General features: G+C 55.9%; 1 protein-coding gene across 2 annotated transcripts in view; it reads right to left on the reverse strand.

The window, feature by feature from the left end:
• SSBP3 (single stranded DNA binding protein 3) overlaps positions 1 to 18230 on the reverse strand; it is a 54153-nt gene extending 35923 nt beyond the window's left edge. For both annotated transcript variants that reach the window (XM_058808714.1, XM_058808713.1), the window contains exons 1-4: positions 18014 to 18230; positions 17824 to 17896; positions 17580 to 17641; positions 16970 to 17054 (exon numbers count right to left, since the gene is read on the reverse strand). In XM_058808714.1, coding sequence (XP_058664697.1) covers positions 16970 to 17054; positions 17580 to 17641; positions 17824 to 17896; positions 18014 to 18069 — 276 coding nt within the window. In that variant the 5' untranslated portion in view covers positions 18070 to 18230. The remainder of the gene's footprint in view (positions 1 to 16969; positions 17055 to 17579; positions 17642 to 17823; positions 17897 to 18013) is intronic.
• Between the last annotated feature and the right edge of the window lie 1929 nt (positions 18231 to 20159).

Here is a 20159-nt window from a genome sequence, read left to right on the forward strand (position 1 = left end):
AGCCCATGGAGCTCCATGGTGGAGCTGAGACCCTCCTGCAGCCCATGGAGCTCCACAGTGGAGCTGAGACCCTCCTGCAGCCCATGGGGAACCCCACACTGGAGCAGGGGGATGCCCAAAGCAGGCTGTGACCCCATGGAAGGGACCCACAATAGAGCAGATTGGGAAGAACTGCAGCCTGGGAGAAGGACCCATGTTGGAGAATTTTGTGGAGGACTTTCTTGTGGAACAAACCCCACGTTGGAGCAGGGGAAGAGTGGGAGGAGTCCTCTCCTGAGGAGGAAGGAGCAGCAGAGACAACTGTGATGAACTGACCACAGCCCCATTCCCTGTCCCCTGGAGCTGTTGGTGGAAAGGAGGGAGAGAAACCCAGGAGTGAAGTTGGGCCCAGAAAGAAGAGCAGGGTAGGGGGAAGCTTTTTAAGATTTAGTTTGCATTTCTCATTATAATTTTCTGATTTGATTGGCAATAAATAAATTAATTTTTACTCAAGTTGAGTCAGTTTTGCCTGTGGGTGATGTTCCCCTGTCCTTATCCGATCCATGGGCCTTTCATGGTGTTTCCTCTCTCCTGTCCAGCTGAGGAGTGAGAGTGGCTTTGGGGGGCACCTGGCCCCCAGGTGGGGTCAGCCCAGCCCCTGCAAGTGGCCACTGGTGAGGTGGGAGGGCTGAAGGCTGTGGGCAGCTCTGCAGAGCCAGCACAGCGTGGGCATGGCAGCGTTTCATGGATGGCTGGTGAGCCAACTCATCTCCATGGGGCTGAACTGGGGCTCCCAAGGGGTTCCCCAACAAAGGGCTGGGCTCTAACAAGGTTTAACTCCAGCCACTGCTGAACCCTAGAAACCCTGTGAAGGTCTGACCATGCTCACCAGCTGGGAACAAGTGCGGGAAAACACTGAGCTGGGATCCTTCCACCCTGCCCCAAACCCAGCAAGACCAAAAGCCTTCTGCAGCCCCCTCCTCAGACATTTCTACCCTCCCTCAGCTTCCCATTTCTCCTCACAAGCCCTCTGGTTTTGTTTGGAGAGTGTTATCCCTTCTCCACAAGCTCAACCCACTCCCACCACCACTGCCTTTTCTGTCAGCAGGAGAAGAGGAGCAATTCCATTTGCATGGGAAGGGAGGAGGGGAAAGCACCAGGCATCTTCCCCAGGTTCTGCAAGCAAACCTCTAATACAAAAAAAAAAATATTGCATTGTCCTGGTTGTGTCTGGGATAGAGTTAATTTTGTTCCTAGTAGCTGGTACAGTGCTGTGTTATGGATTCAGTATGAGAACAACGCTGATAACACACTGGTGTTTTTGCTGTTGCTAAGTAGTGCTTACTCCAAGTCAAGGACTTTGCAGCTTCCCATGTTGTGCCAGTGAGGAGGTGCACAAGAAACCACGAGGGAGAATGGCCAGGAGAGCTGACACAAACTGGCCAAAGGGTTACTCCATGCCACAGAATGTCATATCCAGTGTATAAACTGGGAAAATTTGGCCAGGAAGCTTGGGGACAGGCTGGGCATTAGCCAGTAGGTGGTGAGGAATTATATAGGTAGCATCAGTTACCTGTTTTTATATTTTAATTCTCTCTTTCTATCATGTCCCTTTTCATTCCTATTATTGTACTTTATTTCAATTAATAAACTACTCCTATCAAAATCCATGGGTTTTACTTTCCCCTCCTGCCCCCCATCCCACTGGGGCAGAGGTATGAGCAAGATATATGGTGCTTAATGTGGTTTAATCTCAATCAGCAAATCATACATATATATATATATATATATATACACACACCCCCTATATATGGCATGTGTGACAAACATCCACAGACCAGAACTGCTGCTGGTGGAGCCAAGCCAAGGGGTAGGTCAGGGCTCCACAGTTGCTGTCCCTGCAGTCAAAACTAATCTCCCAGATTGGGTATCACACACCCTGGGAATATTCATCTCTTGGCTACCCCCTGGACAAGCCAACCACCCACACCCCAGCATGAACCCCAGACACAGCTGCTGAGGACAGGGCTGCCTATTGAGGGAGAAAACCTGGGTTCACTCTGCATCCCATTTCTGTTGGCTTGACCCACTGGGGAGACTCAAAAAAATACCAGTTTTGTAAAAATTGGTAAAGCAGAGAGAAACCCAACTGCTCTGGTGGCTCCAGCTGAAGAGCCAGCAGAGGAACTTGTGTGGGAACCCACACTAGAGATGCTCCCATAGCAAACCCACAAATAGACACATTTCTTTCTTTTTAGAGACAGCATATACTTTTTCCTTATTGGGGAAGGAGCTTTCCTTTGGTATCCCCCTTGGGAGGAGCAGATGTGTCCTGCTGAGCTGCTCTCATGACAGCAAACCCCCGAGGTCCCCGGACGCGCCCTAGGCCACAGAGCACCCTGTGCCAGCAGGTGCTCCCACCCCAGTTAGTCAGACTGACTTTCTGTTACTCTGCTCATTCTTACCCACCTTGGATTCATTCATACACTAGTCCTAAGCTAAGGAGGAGGATAAGTGAGGAGGTTCAGGTCAGGGTGGAGGTAGGAGACTGTGGTTGGGTGGCTCATGGTAGCGGGAAGAGTAGGGCGATTTCTAAGTCGAACAGGATGGCTACTAGGAAGAAGCAGATTGAGAAGGGGAGTCAAGCAGATCCTAGAGGGTTGAATCCACATTCATATGGGGATAGTTTTTTTTTTTGATTCCTAAACTCACCAAAACCTGCCATTCCCTTCCACACAACTCATCCCACCCCACAAGCACCTCCACACCTCTGGATGACCCAGAGAGGGAGAGGCGCACATCCTACATCCACGGGACAGCTCCAAGCACCACGGGCTGGGGCTCACACCCACCAGCGTGGGCTCCAAGCTGACCTGGAGGAGCCCAGCAGGGAGGAATTGGGGGCAGGGGGACCCTATCTTCACTGGTGCCCCCCCTTTCCCACAAGGCTGCGCCGGCTCCAGGCGCTGCCGCGATCCAAGCGGAGCAGATGGCACGCGCAACACTTACGGCTTCGCTTTCCAGCCGCCATCGCAGAGCTGCTTCTCAGCAGGGCAGAGGCGGGGGGGAGACGGCTTTTTTTTTTTTTTTTTAAATATATTTTCCCTGGGAATTTTTGATTTCTTTTTAAAAACCCCATGTATAATCCTGTGCTGGAGCCCCGGCAGCGGAGGGACGGCGCGTGCTGGCTGATTGGCAGCCTGTCCGTCTGTCCGTGCCTGGGGACCCGGCTGACCGCCCGAAATCCCCGCCGAGAGGGACAAATCCTGGAAAGCCTCACAAAGCAGAGATATGGGGGGAAAAAAGGGATGAAGTGATCAAAAAAAGGGCTTTCTAGGGATTCTGCTGGCTCGGCTGGATTTCCTCCCTTTGCCTCTGCCATCCCAGTCCTGAGTGGAGAAGACCCAGAGGGAAAGCAGAGCTGTTTGAGCTCCCTGGGACATTGGTCCTCCTGTCTCCATCAGATAACATGGAGCAAGGGAGATGCTGTCCCACCCAGGGTGATGACAGGCTCTGGGGCCATTTGCCAGCTTGGGGATCAGACTTGGGGTCCAGTGTCACTACATGCCACAGTCCTCTCATCCTACTCCAATGGCTCAAACCAGGTTTTCTACTTCCCAGTGGAAGCCAACACCTCAATCAAGGCTGGGAAACCATAAATCTGGGCATCGCAGACACCAGATTGCTTTCAGCAGCCACGCTCTGCACAGAGCTCGGCGATAAGTAACAAAAAGTCTGCGCTTTGCACCACTGATTTCTTGTCTGGGGATGCATAAAACCTGGAGATGACAGATCAGCACCTCGATCCAAGAGCATCCCCGCCCTCGCTCTGCCGGGGAGGTGGGTAAACAAAGGCGGCTCTCCCCGGCGTCCGTCCGCAGGCAGCTGCCATCGACGCTGCCGTGGAGAGTGGGAGGGGGAAAAAACAAAAGAGGTCTGCACGCTGGGATCTGCGGGAATGGGATGCCCCCGGCGCTATCCAGGCCCTTTTATTCCACGGGTACCCACAGGGAGCTTGGCCCCAGCCCTTTGGACACTTCCTTGCCCAGCCGTCGTGGCTGGGTGCCAAGGGCAGAGCCACACTCCATAACCACTCAGCATCCAGCAAGGGGGAAAACATCCCAGGTTTGGGCACAGAGAGTGGCTCGGCCATCCTGGCCAAGAGCTCAATGATGATCTGGACCAGGATGGAACAGTTCTGTGCTGACACTGGGCACTGTTGGGTGTGACCAACATCCACTCAAATCCCATGCGGGACTGCACAGGCAGAATTTTGAGCCCCCATCCAGTGGTGCACAGAGATGTAGTGAGGCCAAATCAGGCAGGGAAGATTTGGGATGCAGTTTCTTAATTTAGGTGGCACTGGCAAGGACGAGCGTGTGATCACCAACGCTTTGCACGGGATGGTGACTACAGCAAAGGGAAAGGGACAGCGCTGGGAAATGCCAACTTGAGGATGTTTCCGAGAAACAAAAATTAGAAGGCTGTAGCACTGACATGCTCAGGTCTTGGTCTATCCATCCGTGGGTATGTGCTGGTTGTGCCCCTTGGCCCAGTGAGCCCAGAGGAGCCTAAAGCAGCTGGAATAATGCTGCCACACTCCTCCCAAAGCCCACAAACCTTCCCCAAAGCCCCGGTTGAATGCTGAATCTCAACTCCATCACCTTTTCCAACCACTGTACTTCCCTGTTCATGCCCCACCTGTTTGTTACTAGAGCCACAGGGTTTGGAAGTACCAATGAGCACACCCTTAGCTCTGGGGCCACACGGATGATTTCATCTGGGTCCACCACGGCAAATCCTTTCAAAGGAGGAAAGGCAAGGCAGGAAACCATCTTTACAATCCTAAAGTTGAATAATTATCACCTGGGCTGCGGGAAGCCCTCTCCCCCTTTCTGAGCAGGAGCTCCCAGGACCCAGCAGTGCCCAGGGAGGGGACGGTGCCACCGGCCCCTCCAGGCTTTGCCAAGGAATGCCGGGGGCGGCAGCGGGGGGAGCAGCGGCGGTGGCGGCGCTGGGAAGGGAACCAGCTGGAGAGCCGCAGCCTCATGAAATAATGAAATGCCAAACCAACCCCTGCATCTTCCACAGTCTCTCAGGTCACCTACCAGATTAGGAGGCCTGTTGCTAAGGCAACCATATCTTGCAAGTGCTAGCTGAACTTCCCCATCGGTTTTAACCCTTTAAGGAGCAAAAAAAAAAAAAAAAAAAACCAAAAACCAAACCACCAACCAAACCAAAAACCTCCCTAAGAAATATGTATAAAAATAAAACGAAGGGGTAATGCCGATGATGCAACCCACAGGAGACCAGCGGAGGCCAAGGGGGGGCAGCTGGGAAGGGGAAGCAAAGGGAAGGCACCCCAGCAGCCACCTCCTGCACGGTGCACGCCGTGCTGGCTCCCTTCCAGGCAGCTAATAAAATTATTCGGCATCCGCACACACACACAAGACCCAGCAAACTTTTGATGCGCCTGGCACGGCAGCAGGGGAGTAAAAAAATAATAATAAAAAAAAGCCCCTCCCCAAAAGGCAACAAAGTCAGGTTCTGCATATAAAATGGGGGCAAACAAAGCAAAAATGGAACTTTTTTCTCTTTGTAATTTTTTTTCCTCCGGTGGCCTCGCAGACGCCGGGCAAGGCCTGATGGCTCGGCGAGCAGCCGGCAGCCCGGCGCCGCACAGGAGGGGACAGATGGCCGGCGCAGCCACGGCGCATGCAGGCGATGGGCACCCGTGGCCACCTCACCAGCCCTGCTGCAATCCATGGCCAGCAGCATCCACAACAGGGATGCACGACTCGTGTGCTCCGCGGCCACAAAACGGAATAATAAAAACAGCCCCTCCTACGTGCGAGGATCATGTCCCAGTGGGGTGATGGGGATCACAGTTCCCTCCTCTGGGAGAATAAAACCCCACTCAGACTGCACACCAGGCAGGGAGCCCTAAATCTTGCAGCCTGCTGGGTTAACAGGGAGGCCTGTGAGCAATAAGGGGGGAAAAAAAAAAAAAAAAAAAAAAGGAGCAAGGCAATGCACAGGCAGCACAAGGGAGGAGGAAAAAAAAAAAAAAAGGAGGGAGAGGAGAAAGAGGCATGGAAAGGAGGAGAAAATGTGGAGCGGCATAAATCAGGCACGGGGGGAGCGGGGAACACAGCAGCAGCAGCAGCACGTGCTGCGTTCCAGGCGCGCAGGCAGCGCACGCGGACGGCTCCTGAGCACCGGGATGAGCACCGGGGAGCAACCAGCCCTGTGCCCCTCAGAAAGGGGCCCCCGGACCCTCCTGCTGCTGGTTTGATGTGGGGTGTTGGCTCTGCTGGCCAGCACACAGCCATTTCCATGTTAGCCTCTGTGGGAAAGAAAAAGCTTCTGGTGCTGGTTTTGATGGCAAAAATTAGAAGGGTTTCTGCACCCTTCTTCCCACTCTCAGGTCAGGCTGGGGACAGCAGGTGTCCTCATATGAATCCCAGCAGAATGGAAACTTGCTCCCGAAAGTCTTCCCACCAGCCTGCTCCAAATTCATTACAAAGAGAGGGGCAAGGCTCAGAGCAAGCCCAGCTTTGCTCTCACCGAGGGGCTGCAGTGAGATGGGCTCACAGCATGCTAAGTGGCTGCTGGTGTTGCTGCCCGGCTGTGATCCTGCCCTCTGACCTCACCTCCAGGCCAGCACCCCTGCACTCTGCCAACCAGCTGACAGCAGAAACTTAATTAGCCACGTCCATCAACCCCCAAACATCTGTAAGCAGCAATATTTACAACCAGAAATAAAGAGGAGTGACCTTCGCGGCGTTGAAAGACAGTTGGGTTCTTGTATTACAACAGTGGGGACAGGCAAAATTCATTATCTCTAATAGCCATCCTTATAACCAGATTAAACACAAAGGCAGCAATTCCATATTCCCCGACTCGCCACCGTCCCCATCCCGAGCTGAGGGGAGCTCACACAAACCCCATGGCTGATGTTTATGCATGTGGCCACCTCCATCCCTCCTACCCTGAAAAGACAATACACCCTGGCTCATCCCACTCCACGGGCTGGGATGAGCCAGGGTGACATCCAGTTGGGGTCACACCTCTCCTGGTGCTCCTCCAGGCAGCTCCAAGGAGATGCTCAGCTCCCCTGTGAACCCTCTGGAGGTACCAGGGGTAAGGTCCCTGCTACACCAGGAATGCTGTGCTGGAGATGTCTGCTCACAGGATGCAAGCAAAAAGCACTCGGTTTCCAGAGCACAGCCAAACAGAGCCCAACCCTCCAGAAACCACCATTGTCAAATCCCCCATGCTCAGACATCCCCAGCACGAGGAGTTTTGTCCTGAAGATGCAGCCAAGGCTTTCACCTCTGGCTGTGAGATCCTCGTGGTGCCAATCACCAGCCAGGGAGCCAGAGCCTGTTATTTTCATCAGAGGATGTTCTCTGTGGGGACCTTCAGCTGCCAGCCAGGAGAAACAAGCCACTGGAGAAAAAACCTAAGCCTCCTAATGGCTTTTTCTCCAGCAGCAGCAGTGTGAGGGAGGGCAGCTCCTTCTCCAGAAGATGAGCACCAGCGGGGCCAGCTGCTTTCTCCAGTGCTCAGCAGCAACAAGTCAAACTGCTTGGAAAACACTTAAGGTTGGGGGGGAGAAGCTTCAAATGGACCAGGCGGGCGACGCACCGCGCTGGAGCAACGGTAAAAGTTAAAATTAATTAGCTGGCAGGATGACAAAGAAGCCATTGTGCAGCACGGTGGAGCAATCCAAGTACAAAGGCTTTATATAAGTCATGTTGAAAACTCCTTGATGACTGCAGGTAAGGACAGACAAGCTGTCAGGACGTGCCACAACACCCTGAAGGGCTCTGGGACAAGCAAGTAAATCTGCTTTTAACGATGCAATGAGCCCTGGGAGCCTCAGCCTGGGCCTTCTCTCCAGCTGAGACTGGCAAAGGTGTGAAGCACCTGGGTGTTATTGGTGCTGTAATACCCAGGATAAAACAAAACCATCTGTTTTGGGGTTTCTACAGAAAACTGCATTTGAGCTGGGCTAAAGGGACCCATATGCAACGTGAAGCAGCGTTTGCTTCCTTGTGAGCTCCCCACCTCCATCCCCAACCCCATCCCACAAAGCACATCCCTGCCAAAAGCCCCCCTGATGAGAACAAGCATTTCAAAGAGTGGCTGTCCCTGCCCCAAACCAGACCCCAAGAGGGTCTCACAGAACCAGAGCCACCTCCTGGTTCACAGCTTGCACAGAAAGACCCCAAAGTGTTTCCAGCACCAACAGGCAGAGCCAGGTTGGTTCCGTTCCCCAGGGAGGAGCAGGCACTCCCCCAGAGCCACAGGCACAGCGGAGAGGGGCTGAAGCTGTGATGGAAAGTCACTCCAAGGTGCCACCAGCCATGACCCCCCCCACCATTCTGCTGGCAGATGGGCAGAGGGAGGCTGGGTGTGATTTACACCCCATCAGCTGCACAGCTCCGGCAGAAAGGAGCCAAGGGGGAGAAAAGCACCTCTCCCTCTTTGCTGTGAGCAAGGAGGTTCACAGGATCCTGTGGGGGTTCAAGCAGCTTCTGCAGTAGAGGCTGCCTCATCCCATGGGGCTTCCCCCAAAAAACTGGGTGAGCACCCAGTGAGGGCTGGGCAGAGCAGGAGGGCAAGCAGGAGGATGCTCTGCTGGGCTGGGCAGGGCAGAGGAGCCAAGAGTGATGCAGCACCCTTATCTGCCCACCCCAAACCAGGCAGCTTCGAGGAAGCGCCCTGCCCCCTTCCTCAGCGTGCCCTGCCTTTTTTTTTCACTTAAAAAAAAAAAAAAAGGCAAAAAACACAACCCCAAACAACCAACCCAGAGGCTGAGTTAAAAACACACTGCCTGGGGCAGGAAGCAGCCACCTGCCTGGGGACACAGCTGGGCAATGCCAGCTACCCATGGGGTGACAAAGGGACATTTCCCACCTTACAGTTACTAGAAATGGGTAAATAAGCAAAGCCAAGGCCTGGGACACCCTCACAGCAAGGCTGCTCTGGAAGGAAGGAGATGCCAGCCAGCCACTTGCCATGGTGGGCACGGGGCAGTGCTGGACCCAGGGATGATGCCAGCTGTGTGGGTGGGAGCTGGGACAGAAGGAAATCCATGTCAGGTAGGAGGGACTGGCTGTGGGCTGTTTTACCTGCTGGGAGTGCCAAGGGATGCCAGCACCCCAGCTGTGCTGGGCAGGTCATGCTCACCAGCAAGCCAGAGCTGCTGCAGTGCATCCCCCCTGCTTCAGTTTGTAGCCAAAAAATTCCAATTATAGGTGCGAGCTCAGCCTTGAGAGATTGTAAAAAAAAAAAAAAAAAAGCCAGCCCAAATCCAGGGAAAATGGGAAGGAATGCCCCCCCACTCCAGACCCTGTTTGAGGCAGGCAGGAGGGGTGGTGAGAGCTCATTTTCACTACAGAAAGCTGCCGCACCCCAGGAGGAGAGGCACCAGATCAAATGTTCAAGGGTTGATGCAGAAACATTAAGGAAAAAAAAAAATTAAAAAGAAAATGTTAGCTCAAGACACAGCCAGAGGTCTTCCTTTGGACTTTATCTTAAGGCAGCAGGCGCAGCCTCACACATGGACAGACAGACAGACAGACCAACCGACCCCCACAGGCTCCCACCCAGCCTGGGGAGCACAGAGGTGGGAATTACCTTGCTGAAAAGCACCGGTGGTGGTGGCAAAGGCCATGGAGGAGGAAGAGGAGGGCACAGGATGGCCGGGCACAAAGCACTGCTCTGTCCCACCACTCCAAAACACACAGGCACACGCCCCTCTGCCTTTATCCTCATGTACATCTCAACAGTGCATATTCCACAGATGTAAATGCATATGTATACATTTGTCTTCTGCTTAATTTTGATACTAACAGTCACTGTGCATGCCACATTAAGCTCGGGCAGCAGAATGAGCGTTTCTCCTCTTATCAAAGAAAAAAAATACATTCATTAAATGCACAAATTCAACACAAAAGAAAAAAGCTGGTTTTACCACACAGAGCTGTGCCCTCATCCAAACCCAAATTTTACCCAAGCCACCTAGGTGCCCCTCTTGCCCTGACTGGCACAGGAGACTGGTGTCACCACACTGACTGCACAACTGTAGCTTTGAACTCAGCTCCTGGCACTTGTGGCCACGACCAGGAGTTTTGAGAGACCAAAAAAAAAAAAAAAAAAAACAAACCCTAAACCCCAAACCAAGGCAGAGGTGAGGTATTTGTTTACTTGCAGAGGCATTTTTGCTGCCTGCCAGCCTGGAGGAAAGCACTGTTTGTGCTCTGTTGGGACCCCAGCCCTGGGTGACCCCCAGGGATCTGCAGGATGAAGATTTGGAGGGAGAAGATTCTGGGAAATAAGGAGGAATGTGCCCGTGGGCTGAGGAGAAGCCTCAGCAGAAGTCAGGGAGCCTCTCTGAGTGGGATGCTGGCAAGGCAGGAGTGTGATGCTCATGGGGATCCAGCCCATGCTGTGTCCTGTGGGCAGATCCCAGCATTAGCCAGGCTGGGCACAGGGCAGATCCCAGCTCCAGCCAGGCTGGACACAAGGCACAAGGCACATCCCAGTGCCAGCCAGGCTGGGCACAAGCCACAGGGCACATCCCAGTGCCAGCGAGTTGGGCACAAGGCACAGGGCACATCCCAGCATTATCCAGGCTGGGCACAAGGCACAAAGCAGATCCCAGTCCAGTCAGGCTGGACACAAGGCACAGGGCAGGTCCCAGCCCACAAGGTGCTCTGGGTGCTGCATCTCTGCCATCCCCTCTGTTCCCAAGGAAAACCAGGAACCAACGTGGCTGCAGCAGCTCTCCCCGGGGCACCCCCACCAGGGAGGGCTCTGCACAGCCGGGTGCCATTCCCGGTGCCATTCCCGGTGCCATTCCAGCAGTGCCAGCTCTGCTGCAGGGGTGTGAGCAGCAAGAGAGGAGCAGCAGCCAGAGCCCTCCGCCCGCTCCCCAGGACCAGCCCCTGGCAGCTGTTTCCAATAGAACCAGGGACAGCTTTACAAGAGAAAAATCGGGAACAAAAGGCAGGAGAAAATCCAAGTTTCCAAGGTAAGGAAGGAAATGATCAGGAGCACAGGAAAGTCTCACTCGTACCCAACAGACGGCGTCCTGACCTAACACCTCCCCACGGCCGGACAGCAGCGCCCGCGCTGGGCTTCCCGGCACGGCACGGCACGGCACGGCCCCTCTCCCCCTTTGTTCCTGCCCAGGGACCCCCGCGGGCGGCCGGGGAGGGCAGGGCCGGAGCTTTGTGCTCCGCCGGAGCCCAGCAGCATCTGCCGGGGGCAGCGCTCCCCCCGCGGCTCCCCGCGCCGGCCGCACCGCGCTCGCCCACGTGGCCGCCGGGGCAGACAATGGGATGGGGATGGGGATGGGGATGGCGCTGGGGCTGCCGCGCTCGCCACCGCCACCGCCGCGGCAAGGCCTTCCTCCTCCTCCTCCTCCTCCTCCCCGCTGCGGGCTCGGCCTGCCGCTGGGAGCTGGCCCCTCGCAAGCACTGGGGGGAGGGGGGTTAAAAAGATAGTATAAAAAAAAAAAAAAAAACACAACAAAAACAACAACAAAAAAAAAAAAAAAAAAAAAAAAAAAAAAAAAAAAAACCAAAAAAAACCAAAACCAAAACCAACCAAAACCAAAAAACAGGGAGAAGAAAAAACGCTCGAGTCTGGCTCGCTGCTGCACTCATGCAAGGCGAGGGCACGTGGACCCGCACACGCTGAGATGGGCAACAGGGCAGCACCCCCATGGGCAGCACCCAGCCCTGGCACAAACCTCCACTTGCCTTCCCATCCTCTAGCAAGACTGGAGAAATCCTCCCTCTCCTCCCATCCCGCTCCCGGCTTTTTTGAAGAACCCCCTCCCGGAGCGGAGCCAGAGAAACTTTGCGTGTTCGCACCATTTGTTGATATAAAACCCATCCCCTGCCTTACTTTTGCACAGGCACTCGGGGTAGGGTGGAGGGGGGGAACGTCTGTTTCTATTTGAAACCGTCAAAATTAGCATTCAGTAATTAAAAATCACACCCTTTCTCTTAATAACCTAACCAGCATGATACAATCAGGTTGTGCCAACTCTTTAATCTAATTGACTAATTACAGATTTTAATTTAGTCAGTTACTGAACAACTGTTGACAATTTGTTTTCATTAGGGACAGAACAGGATAAATATTTAGGCTCCCCAGTCAAAGACTAAGACATAAGCTCTGGGCTCTGACCTCCGGTTTCACAATGGAGCCTTCTCCAAGAGCATCACCCGTGGAAAGGTGCTGCTCTGCAATGCCCTGGTCCTGCTGCTGGGCAGCACGAATTCTGGAAGCTGAGGTTGCTCTGTCATGACAGCCAATGTTATTTAAAATATTAAACTAATCCACCCTTGCATGGTGCTCCAGCAAGAGCAGGCTTTAAAGGACACCCAGGCTCACCAGTACCCTTAACTGGGAGGGAAGGCCGAGCCCAGTACTGCCACGAGAGGGAATATCTGGATTTATTTATTTTTGTTGCCTTTTTTTTTTTCTTTTTTTTTTTTTTTTGAAATGATGTGGAGTTTTGCAGCTGCTCCTGGCAGCCTGCCACTCCTGAAGGAAACTCCTCTCTCCGGTTACCTACCAGGGAACCCTGTCCCTGCAGAGTGGAGCTGGATGGAGCCCAGACAGAGCACAGTCCCACATGGAAACAGGACAGAGCTGTGTGTGCCACCACTGAGCCACATGCCCACGGCTCAGGCAATGCCTGTGGGGCCACACAAAGCTGTTCCCAAGCCCTGTCCCTGCACTGCACTAAACCTGCCCCACAAACACCTCTTCTTCTACACAACACTGGCTGCACACAACTGGAAAAGCTCTTATGGACCATCACTACCACAGAAGCCATGGATCACTCATGGATCAACACTCTCACAACTGGTCCCACCCTCACAGCCATGGGTGCCTCAAACAAGGCAACCTTCACTGGTCCTGGAACAAGAAGAGAGCCTGGCATGGGAGGGGAGACAGCCGCACAAATCCTTCATGCACAAACAGCATCCCTTCCCAGGGGTCCCACAAGGCCATGTCACCTGGCAGTGCACCATGCCACGAGCTGGCCACACAGACCCTAGGGACCAGCTGGTGCTGTGACAAGGAAATGCTCCCTGCAGCCCAAGAAAACCCAGGCAGTGATGCCTGTCCCACACCTGGATGGGGTGTGACTGGCAGATTCAGCATAGAAGAACCATCCCTGGGACACCCCCAGTCTGTACAGCCAGCAGACCAAAGTTCTTCCAGCCTCTTGGGCTTCACCTTGTTTCCACCAAGCATGGTAACTCCAGCAAGCCTGAATTCTCCATCCATCCATCCATCCATCCATCCATCCATCCATCCATCCATCCATCCATCCATCCATCCATCCATCCCCATGAGCTTCAGAACCCCTGAGATCTCTCTAAAGGGAGACTTTTCCATATAAAAAGGAGGAGCCCTGGTTATCCCCAACCAAGACAGGAGCCCCCAACACACCATCTTTTCCCAGGCCAACCACTGCACCTCCAGCAGCAACCACCCCCACTGCTGCAGAGCATCTTTCCAGACCCAAGTTGGAAAGAACTGCAGCAGCTTTCCAAAGTTAAAAACAAAAACAAATAAATCAATGCTTTGCGTTAATGGCAAGTTGAAGCCACAGCTCCGCAGATCTTGTGCTGCAAGGAAAACAGTATTTCCAATGTTCCCAAGTGCAGGTCCTCCTCAGGAAGAAACTGGGGGAAACAGAGCTAGGGCATGATGAAGTCAAAGTCTTCATCAGCTAAAGGCTACCCTGTGTTTTCTCTCCTGCATGTTGCCATGAGCTGGCTGTGCAGGCAGAGCAATAACACAAAAAAAAGTATGTAGCAAACAGTCAACTAGATTTAAGTTCATTTTCTGTAGCTCGAGGCCAAAATCGACTGAAGTGGTTCTGGTGATCAAGTTTTCTGCAATTCCCCTTTCTGTGTATTAGCTCTTTGACAGAAATTCACTGCGGTATTTAAACTGGCAGTCATCACCGCTAACTCAAATTGTATTGGCTTTCACGGCGTTGAAATGCTCAACTGCGAGCAGCCATCGGCCAATTCCCAGATAACGCGGCGGCTGAAATCCCCTGTCATGACCAGAGATCCCCTTGCAAGCCCTGGGAGCGTGCTGGAACGCTGGCCTGCTCGCCACGGGGCTTGGAGGAACACAAATCAATGGCTGAGTTTAGGGGTTGGTGTTTGTGGGGTTGTTAGCTTGGGTAAACTCTCTGGGTACAGGTGGGAGAGGGTGATGAACAACCCTGCAACAACACAACTTGATAATTGTGTTAACAGAGGCACAGACATGCCAGAGATGGAAGGGTAGAGCAGAGCAGCATTCTCCTGCCTGTGCCAGGTGAATCCCCACTCCTATCGTTCTTCCTCCAACAAGCACCTTTCTACGAAGTCCCAGAAGGTTTTTGTCCCAGCTTGGGAGAAAAACCTTAGGGGAGACTCCACAGTTTTCAAGAGTTGCCTCAAAAAAAAGAGTGGTGGGATTTCTCCTTAGATTCTTAATTTCCTTCCTTGCTTTAATTTCTCACTGAAGATTTAAACACTGAAAACTGGAGGGGGAAATCAGCAGAATTTGTCCTGCTGCTCCTAACAGTTTTCATACAGCTATGCTGGAAAATAAAGTGGAAATGACACACCGTGTAAATCCCACCCTGTTAATGAGAACTGCTCCCCCTTCCCAAAAGATCTGTGACCCAGGTAAGAACCTCTCCAGTGCTGGTTTTGGGAAAATGACATGCCAGGCTCCCAAAGCAACCCCTCTTTCTGTGCTCACAGCAGCACAGTATCAGGGTTAACACAAACCATATTCTGGGCAAACACCAAGCAGGACACACGGAGTTTGCCCGTTGCTGGCCAAGTGTAAACACAATGCTCTACAAACCTGGGGCAAGACTTAGACTGGGATATTTTTAACCACAACCACCACATGAAGCAATTCATGACTCAGTGATCCAGCCCCATTTGGGGCTCATATCCCATTTTAGCTGCCATGCACTGCTGATGGCTCGCTGGGTTTGCTGTTTGACACTGCCCACCACGCTCACCTGCCCAGGAACTGGAGAGGAACAAGGCTCTATTCACACTCCCACGGTTATCATTCTGCTCTTTGGTCAATATTTAAGTTTTGGCCAGGTAGGTCCCTGCCCTGTAAAGTACATGCCGTGCCAGGAAAACACCACTCCTCAGAGAGGGACTGCACCCTGAGCATCCATCAGCAGCCACGCCACGGAGAAGCACAAGCCCTGTCTTGGGGCCAAAACATTGCCTGGGGACACCAACCCAGTGCCACCAAGCCAAAGCACAGGGCAGTGAGAATCTCAGGAGTTACCCAAAAGGTAAAGAAAGCACTTGGGGCTCTTAGAAAACTGCGTTACACTGAGAATTAAAAACAATCAGGATTGTGTCTATTTACTGTAAGCTTAAAGCAACGTGTATTAAAGAAGTTTATGCGAATCATCTAATGCACTCAGGCCTATTGTTAGAATTATTACCAAGCTAAAAAAAGATTAATTTCTCTAAATACACTAAATCCTCAGACACGATGAGGAGGCTGCTGCGGATGGAGCATTACCAGGTCTTGCTTGCTAATGTCATCTTCACCTGTGGCTCTGCTGCCCAAAGATCTACCTTTGCCTTGCTCCTGATGAGCCCACTGTCCCATCTGGGCTCCCAAACCCCCCACAATTTGCCCCAAAACATCCAGGAAGCAAGCAAAAGCCAACAACTGCCAGACATGCTGCTGGTTATCAGCTCTGACCCCTGGTTCAGGAGTTCACCATCTTAATCCGACCCAGTGAAAACAAGCAATGCAGACAGTGGCCGCAGGGATGGATGGACAGACAGACAGACAGACAAACTCCACTAGTAAATACCCAGACACACTTCTCCCAGACCCAGCGGGGTGGGAAGAGACAAGAGGCAGCTGAGCAGCCAGCCCAGCCTCTCTGGCACTGCCCGTGCCCCAGGGTGGTTGCTGTGCCCAGTGCCAGCGTGTGAGAGCCGTGGAGGTCCCCGAGACGCTCGCCTGGCACCACTCGCCAGCAAACCCTCACACATCCCCAGCCAGGCATGTCCAGGCAACCAGAAACTTGGGAAGGGAGCAAAAATGGTTTCCATACCATAGTCTCCCCGGAGCAGACAAAACCAGCTCCTGCTAGGAGGTTTAAAGGCGCTTGACTGGGGTCCAAGCCCACAGCCAGGTGACTAATCCTTTGATGCACATTCCTCCCAACGCGGCGGATGCAGGACGGGAGCGGGCAGCCCACCCGTGGCCCATGGGGCAGACATGCCATGCACCCATGGCAAGGGGGATCCTTGGGGACACACCTCAGACTCAAGCATGCCACCATCCATCCCTGGGTCATGCTGCCATCTCTGCAGAGAGCAACCCAAACCATGGAGAGCCAAGATGAACAATGACCGACCAACCAACCAACCAACGGGGCTCTGCAACCCCAGCTCCAACAAGACAACACCTCTCTCCTGCTGGGATCAAGGGAGGACTCAGGAAACCAAGGGAGCCCCCAGCCTTGGCAAAGGCAGGGAGATATTAACTGGGGCATTCAACAGTGGTTTGGGGAATTCCCCCTTCTCCTCCCCACCAAAATCCAACCCCCACCCATCCTGCAAGGTGCCCTCAGCATCAAACATCTCACCACCAAAGTGTCCTCAGCATGAAATATCTTGCCATCGACCCTCTATAAACGCTTTGTGGTCCATTGCTATGCAAAACTTCTTAATTCTACCACTAGCCCGAATGCCTTTAAGTGCTTAAGATAAGTATCTGAGCTCATTTACATAATTGCAACATTATGAAATACTGTTCAGTCAAATCAGAACATTGCTGGTTAAAAAAAAACCCCACGCTTTTTGCCAGTCGGTTACGTTAGGTTGGCTCTCAGTGCGCCGGAGCTCCCCAACGCCATAATTACCGCGAGGATTAGAAACTTGTTACTCACGTAGTCATGAAAGGCTTTGGCTTCACTCGAATGTTCACAAGTGTCTCGCCTTTCGGGAGCTGCGCAGTACAGGTCCCAAAACACGCTGCACGGCAGGGAGAGACGGGAGAACAGCAGTTACTCATCGGGGATCGGGCACCCAGGTCAGCGCAGGTGAGCGGCTTCGCTGGGCTGGCACCACAGCTGGATCCAGCTGTGCATCCCAGCTTTACACTGCTGGGACCTGACTCAGGAGCGGGAATGCTGGGTGCTTAAGGGAGCAAAAGTAGCCTTCAAGAGGCAGCACCTCCGAGGGATAACCCCCGTGAGAGTTCAGACACTTCTCGCAGCCCCGCAGCCGCCCAACCCTCCTCCCCTGGGGGCCCCAGCGGCACCGGCACAGCCCGGTGCCTGCGGCCGGCCCGGCAGCTCTCCAGCGGGAACCCTGCCCGCCGCTCCCGCGGGGCCGGGGGTGGCTCCGCCGCGCCTCGACGCCCGCGGGGAGCGGGAGCCGGGGCGGTTCGGGGCTCGCCGCCGCTGCTGACTCACGCCACTACCGGGGCTGCACCCCGCGGGGCCCCGCGCCCCCGGGGGGCTGCTCCCACCCGCCACGGGACACCCCCGCACTTACCACCACCAGGAGTGCAGGAAGCCGGGGGGCTCGCCCAGCGTGATGTTCTTCTCCCACCGGATCTGCGGGCGAGAGGAAGACGGCGGGGGGTGGGTTGGGAGGGGGGGCGGCGCGGGCGGGGGGTGGTCGCGGGTGGGCGTGGGCCCCCACGCGCGGCGACCCCCCGGCGCCGCCGCCGCCCCGCGCAAGATGGAGGGCGGGCGTGCGGCGGCGCACAAAGGGCGCGGGGGGCGGCGGGGCTCACCTCGGACAGGAAGGTCTGCGCAGACTTCTGGGCGCCGACGTGCAGCAGGTACTCGTAGACGTACAGCGCCAGCCTGCAACAGCCGAGCGCCGGGTCGGAGGAGGAAGAGGCGCCCCGCTCCCGCCCCGCACAAAGCCACCCGCCGCCCCGCTCCCCCCGCCGCCGCCGCCGCCGCCGCCGCCGCTCTTACTTCTCCCGCGCCTGCCCGTCCGAGGGCACCGCCGAGCCCTTCCCTTTGGCGAACATGGTCCGCGCCGAGCAGGAGGGGGGCGGCCGCCGAGAGCCGCCGCTGCCGCCGGAGCCGCTGCGCCCGCCGCCGAGGGAGCGCCGGGGGCTGTCAGAGCGCCGGCCGCCGCCGCGCCCCCATCGCCCCGCGCCCGCCGCCGCTCGCTGCGCCCAACGCGCCGCTGGCCGCGCACCCGAACGTGGCCGCGCCGGGCGCCGCCCCCGCCGCCGACGGGCGCCCGCTGCCGCCAATCACCGCCCGGCGGGGGCGGGGCCTCCCCGCGCCACGCCCCGCTCTGGAGGCGGCGGGCGGCCTCCCGCGGCGGGCAGGGAGGGCGGGCGGCGGCGGCGCGCGGTCCTAGAGCGCGCCCGGCTCGGCCCGCGGGTGGCGCCGCTTCCCCAGCGCCGCGCGGCGCGCGGGCCCTTTAAGGCGGCGGGCCGCGGCGCGCAGCGCGCGCTGATTGGCCGGCGCCGCGGAGACCTCGGAAGGGGGGACTTGAAACCGCCCGTCGGGGGGGGCGCGGGGAGCGGCGGTGCGGCCGGGCGGGCGCTGCCGCTCCGCGGCGCCGGGCGGGACGGACCCGGCGGGAGGCAGGCACGGAGAGGAGGAAGGAGGGAGGGAGGCGGCCGGGGGCTGGGCACGCCGCCTGCTCCTCCGGACCGGCCCCGGCGGGTCCCGCCCGGCGCCGCGCACCCCAGCCCCGCGCTGCCGGCAGTCACCCCGGGGCCAGGCGCGCCCGGTGCGCGGAGCCCGGGGCCAGCCGTGTCCTGGCTTCCAGCTCCGGTTACGGGGCTCGTTCGCTTCGCTGGCCTTAAAAACACGCGGGGAAAGGCACCCCCGCGGCCGGGCGGGAGCTGTGGGGACCCTTCCGCCTCTCTCCGGGGCTCGGGCAGGGCCACGCTGTCCCAGCGCACCTCCAGTTTAAAACTGAGGGCTTTGCCTCCCTGCCCCACCAACATCTGCTTCTGCAGAGCCAAACTAGCCACCAGCGCCGGCCTCGGGTGGCGGCGCCCGTGGGGACAGATGTTGGAGTGGCACAAAAATAAGGGCTTCAAACAGCTCCTTCCCCCTGCCCTGGCCTCACCTCTCCCTCCGAAGTGAGTGGCTGAACAAAACCCGGCGGCTGCGCGCCTGGCCGGGGCTGTGTGCTGATGAGTTACCCCCGCTAGAACGGGGAGCTGCGCTGGAAGCACGGGGGATGCCGGTGCGAGCGGGGCCGTGCGCTCCGTGCGGGGGCTCGGAGGCTCCGGGCGGCGGCGGGGGAGCCGCGGGGCGGGGGAGGGAGGCAGGGAGGGACTCCCGCGGCGGCGGCGGCAGCGCTGCGGCGCCCGTGGGAATGTTCACGGCCACCGGGACCTGCCCGAGCAGGGCCAAACTCGTTCGCAGGGTAAATTGAGGTTTAAATGGAACTGGGGGGGGGGAGAGAAAAAAAGTCTTGCAATGCGGTAGGTCGAAAAGGATCAAAACTTGCAGGCGTCCAGGATCGTCTCAGCTGGAAAGGAAAAACTGGGGCTTCGCCCAAGTTTTGGGTTTTATGGTGGGGGCCGGGGTGACGGCGGTGATGACAATGCAGGCGTGAGGGGCTCTGCTCCACGCACGCCCCTGCAGCACAGACCAGAGGGACAGGCCAGACAAACCCCAGACTTTGTGTCTCCCGAGCCTCTGCATCCCTCTGCTGCTCTGATGGGTTCAAAAATAACTGGGAGTGTCCCCTGGGACTGAGGCTATGGGATAAATCTGACCCTCCAGCAGCACGTGAGAAGTTCACTAAATATCCCTGGTTAAAAATAATACCATGATATCCTGTACCTCCTGCGTGGAGGTGGAAAGCACTAATGCCACTGGAATGATGGGCGCCGTGCCCTCGGCAGCAGAAGGGCCTCTCCGTGCCCAGAATATTGCCCTGCCCTGCTCCTCTTCTGGAGCTTGTTTTCTTGTAACTCCCATGATTTTCTGGGATAGGTGAGTAGGCAAAACCCAGCCACTTCCTCTCCCCAACACTTTCTTCATGTCCCAAACTACATCTGGAGCAGTTTGGCACATAAAGCAAGCCCAGGGAAGTGAGATGGGAGATGGGATCCCTTGCTCTCCAGGTGCCTTCAGCAGTCTG

The sequence above is a fragment of the Ammospiza caudacuta genome, chromosome 7 (assembly GCF_027887145.1).
Source record: "Ammospiza caudacuta isolate bAmmCau1 chromosome 7, bAmmCau1.pri, whole genome shotgun sequence".
Lineage (NCBI taxonomy): Eukaryota > Metazoa > Chordata > Aves > Passeriformes > Passerellidae > Ammospiza > Ammospiza caudacuta.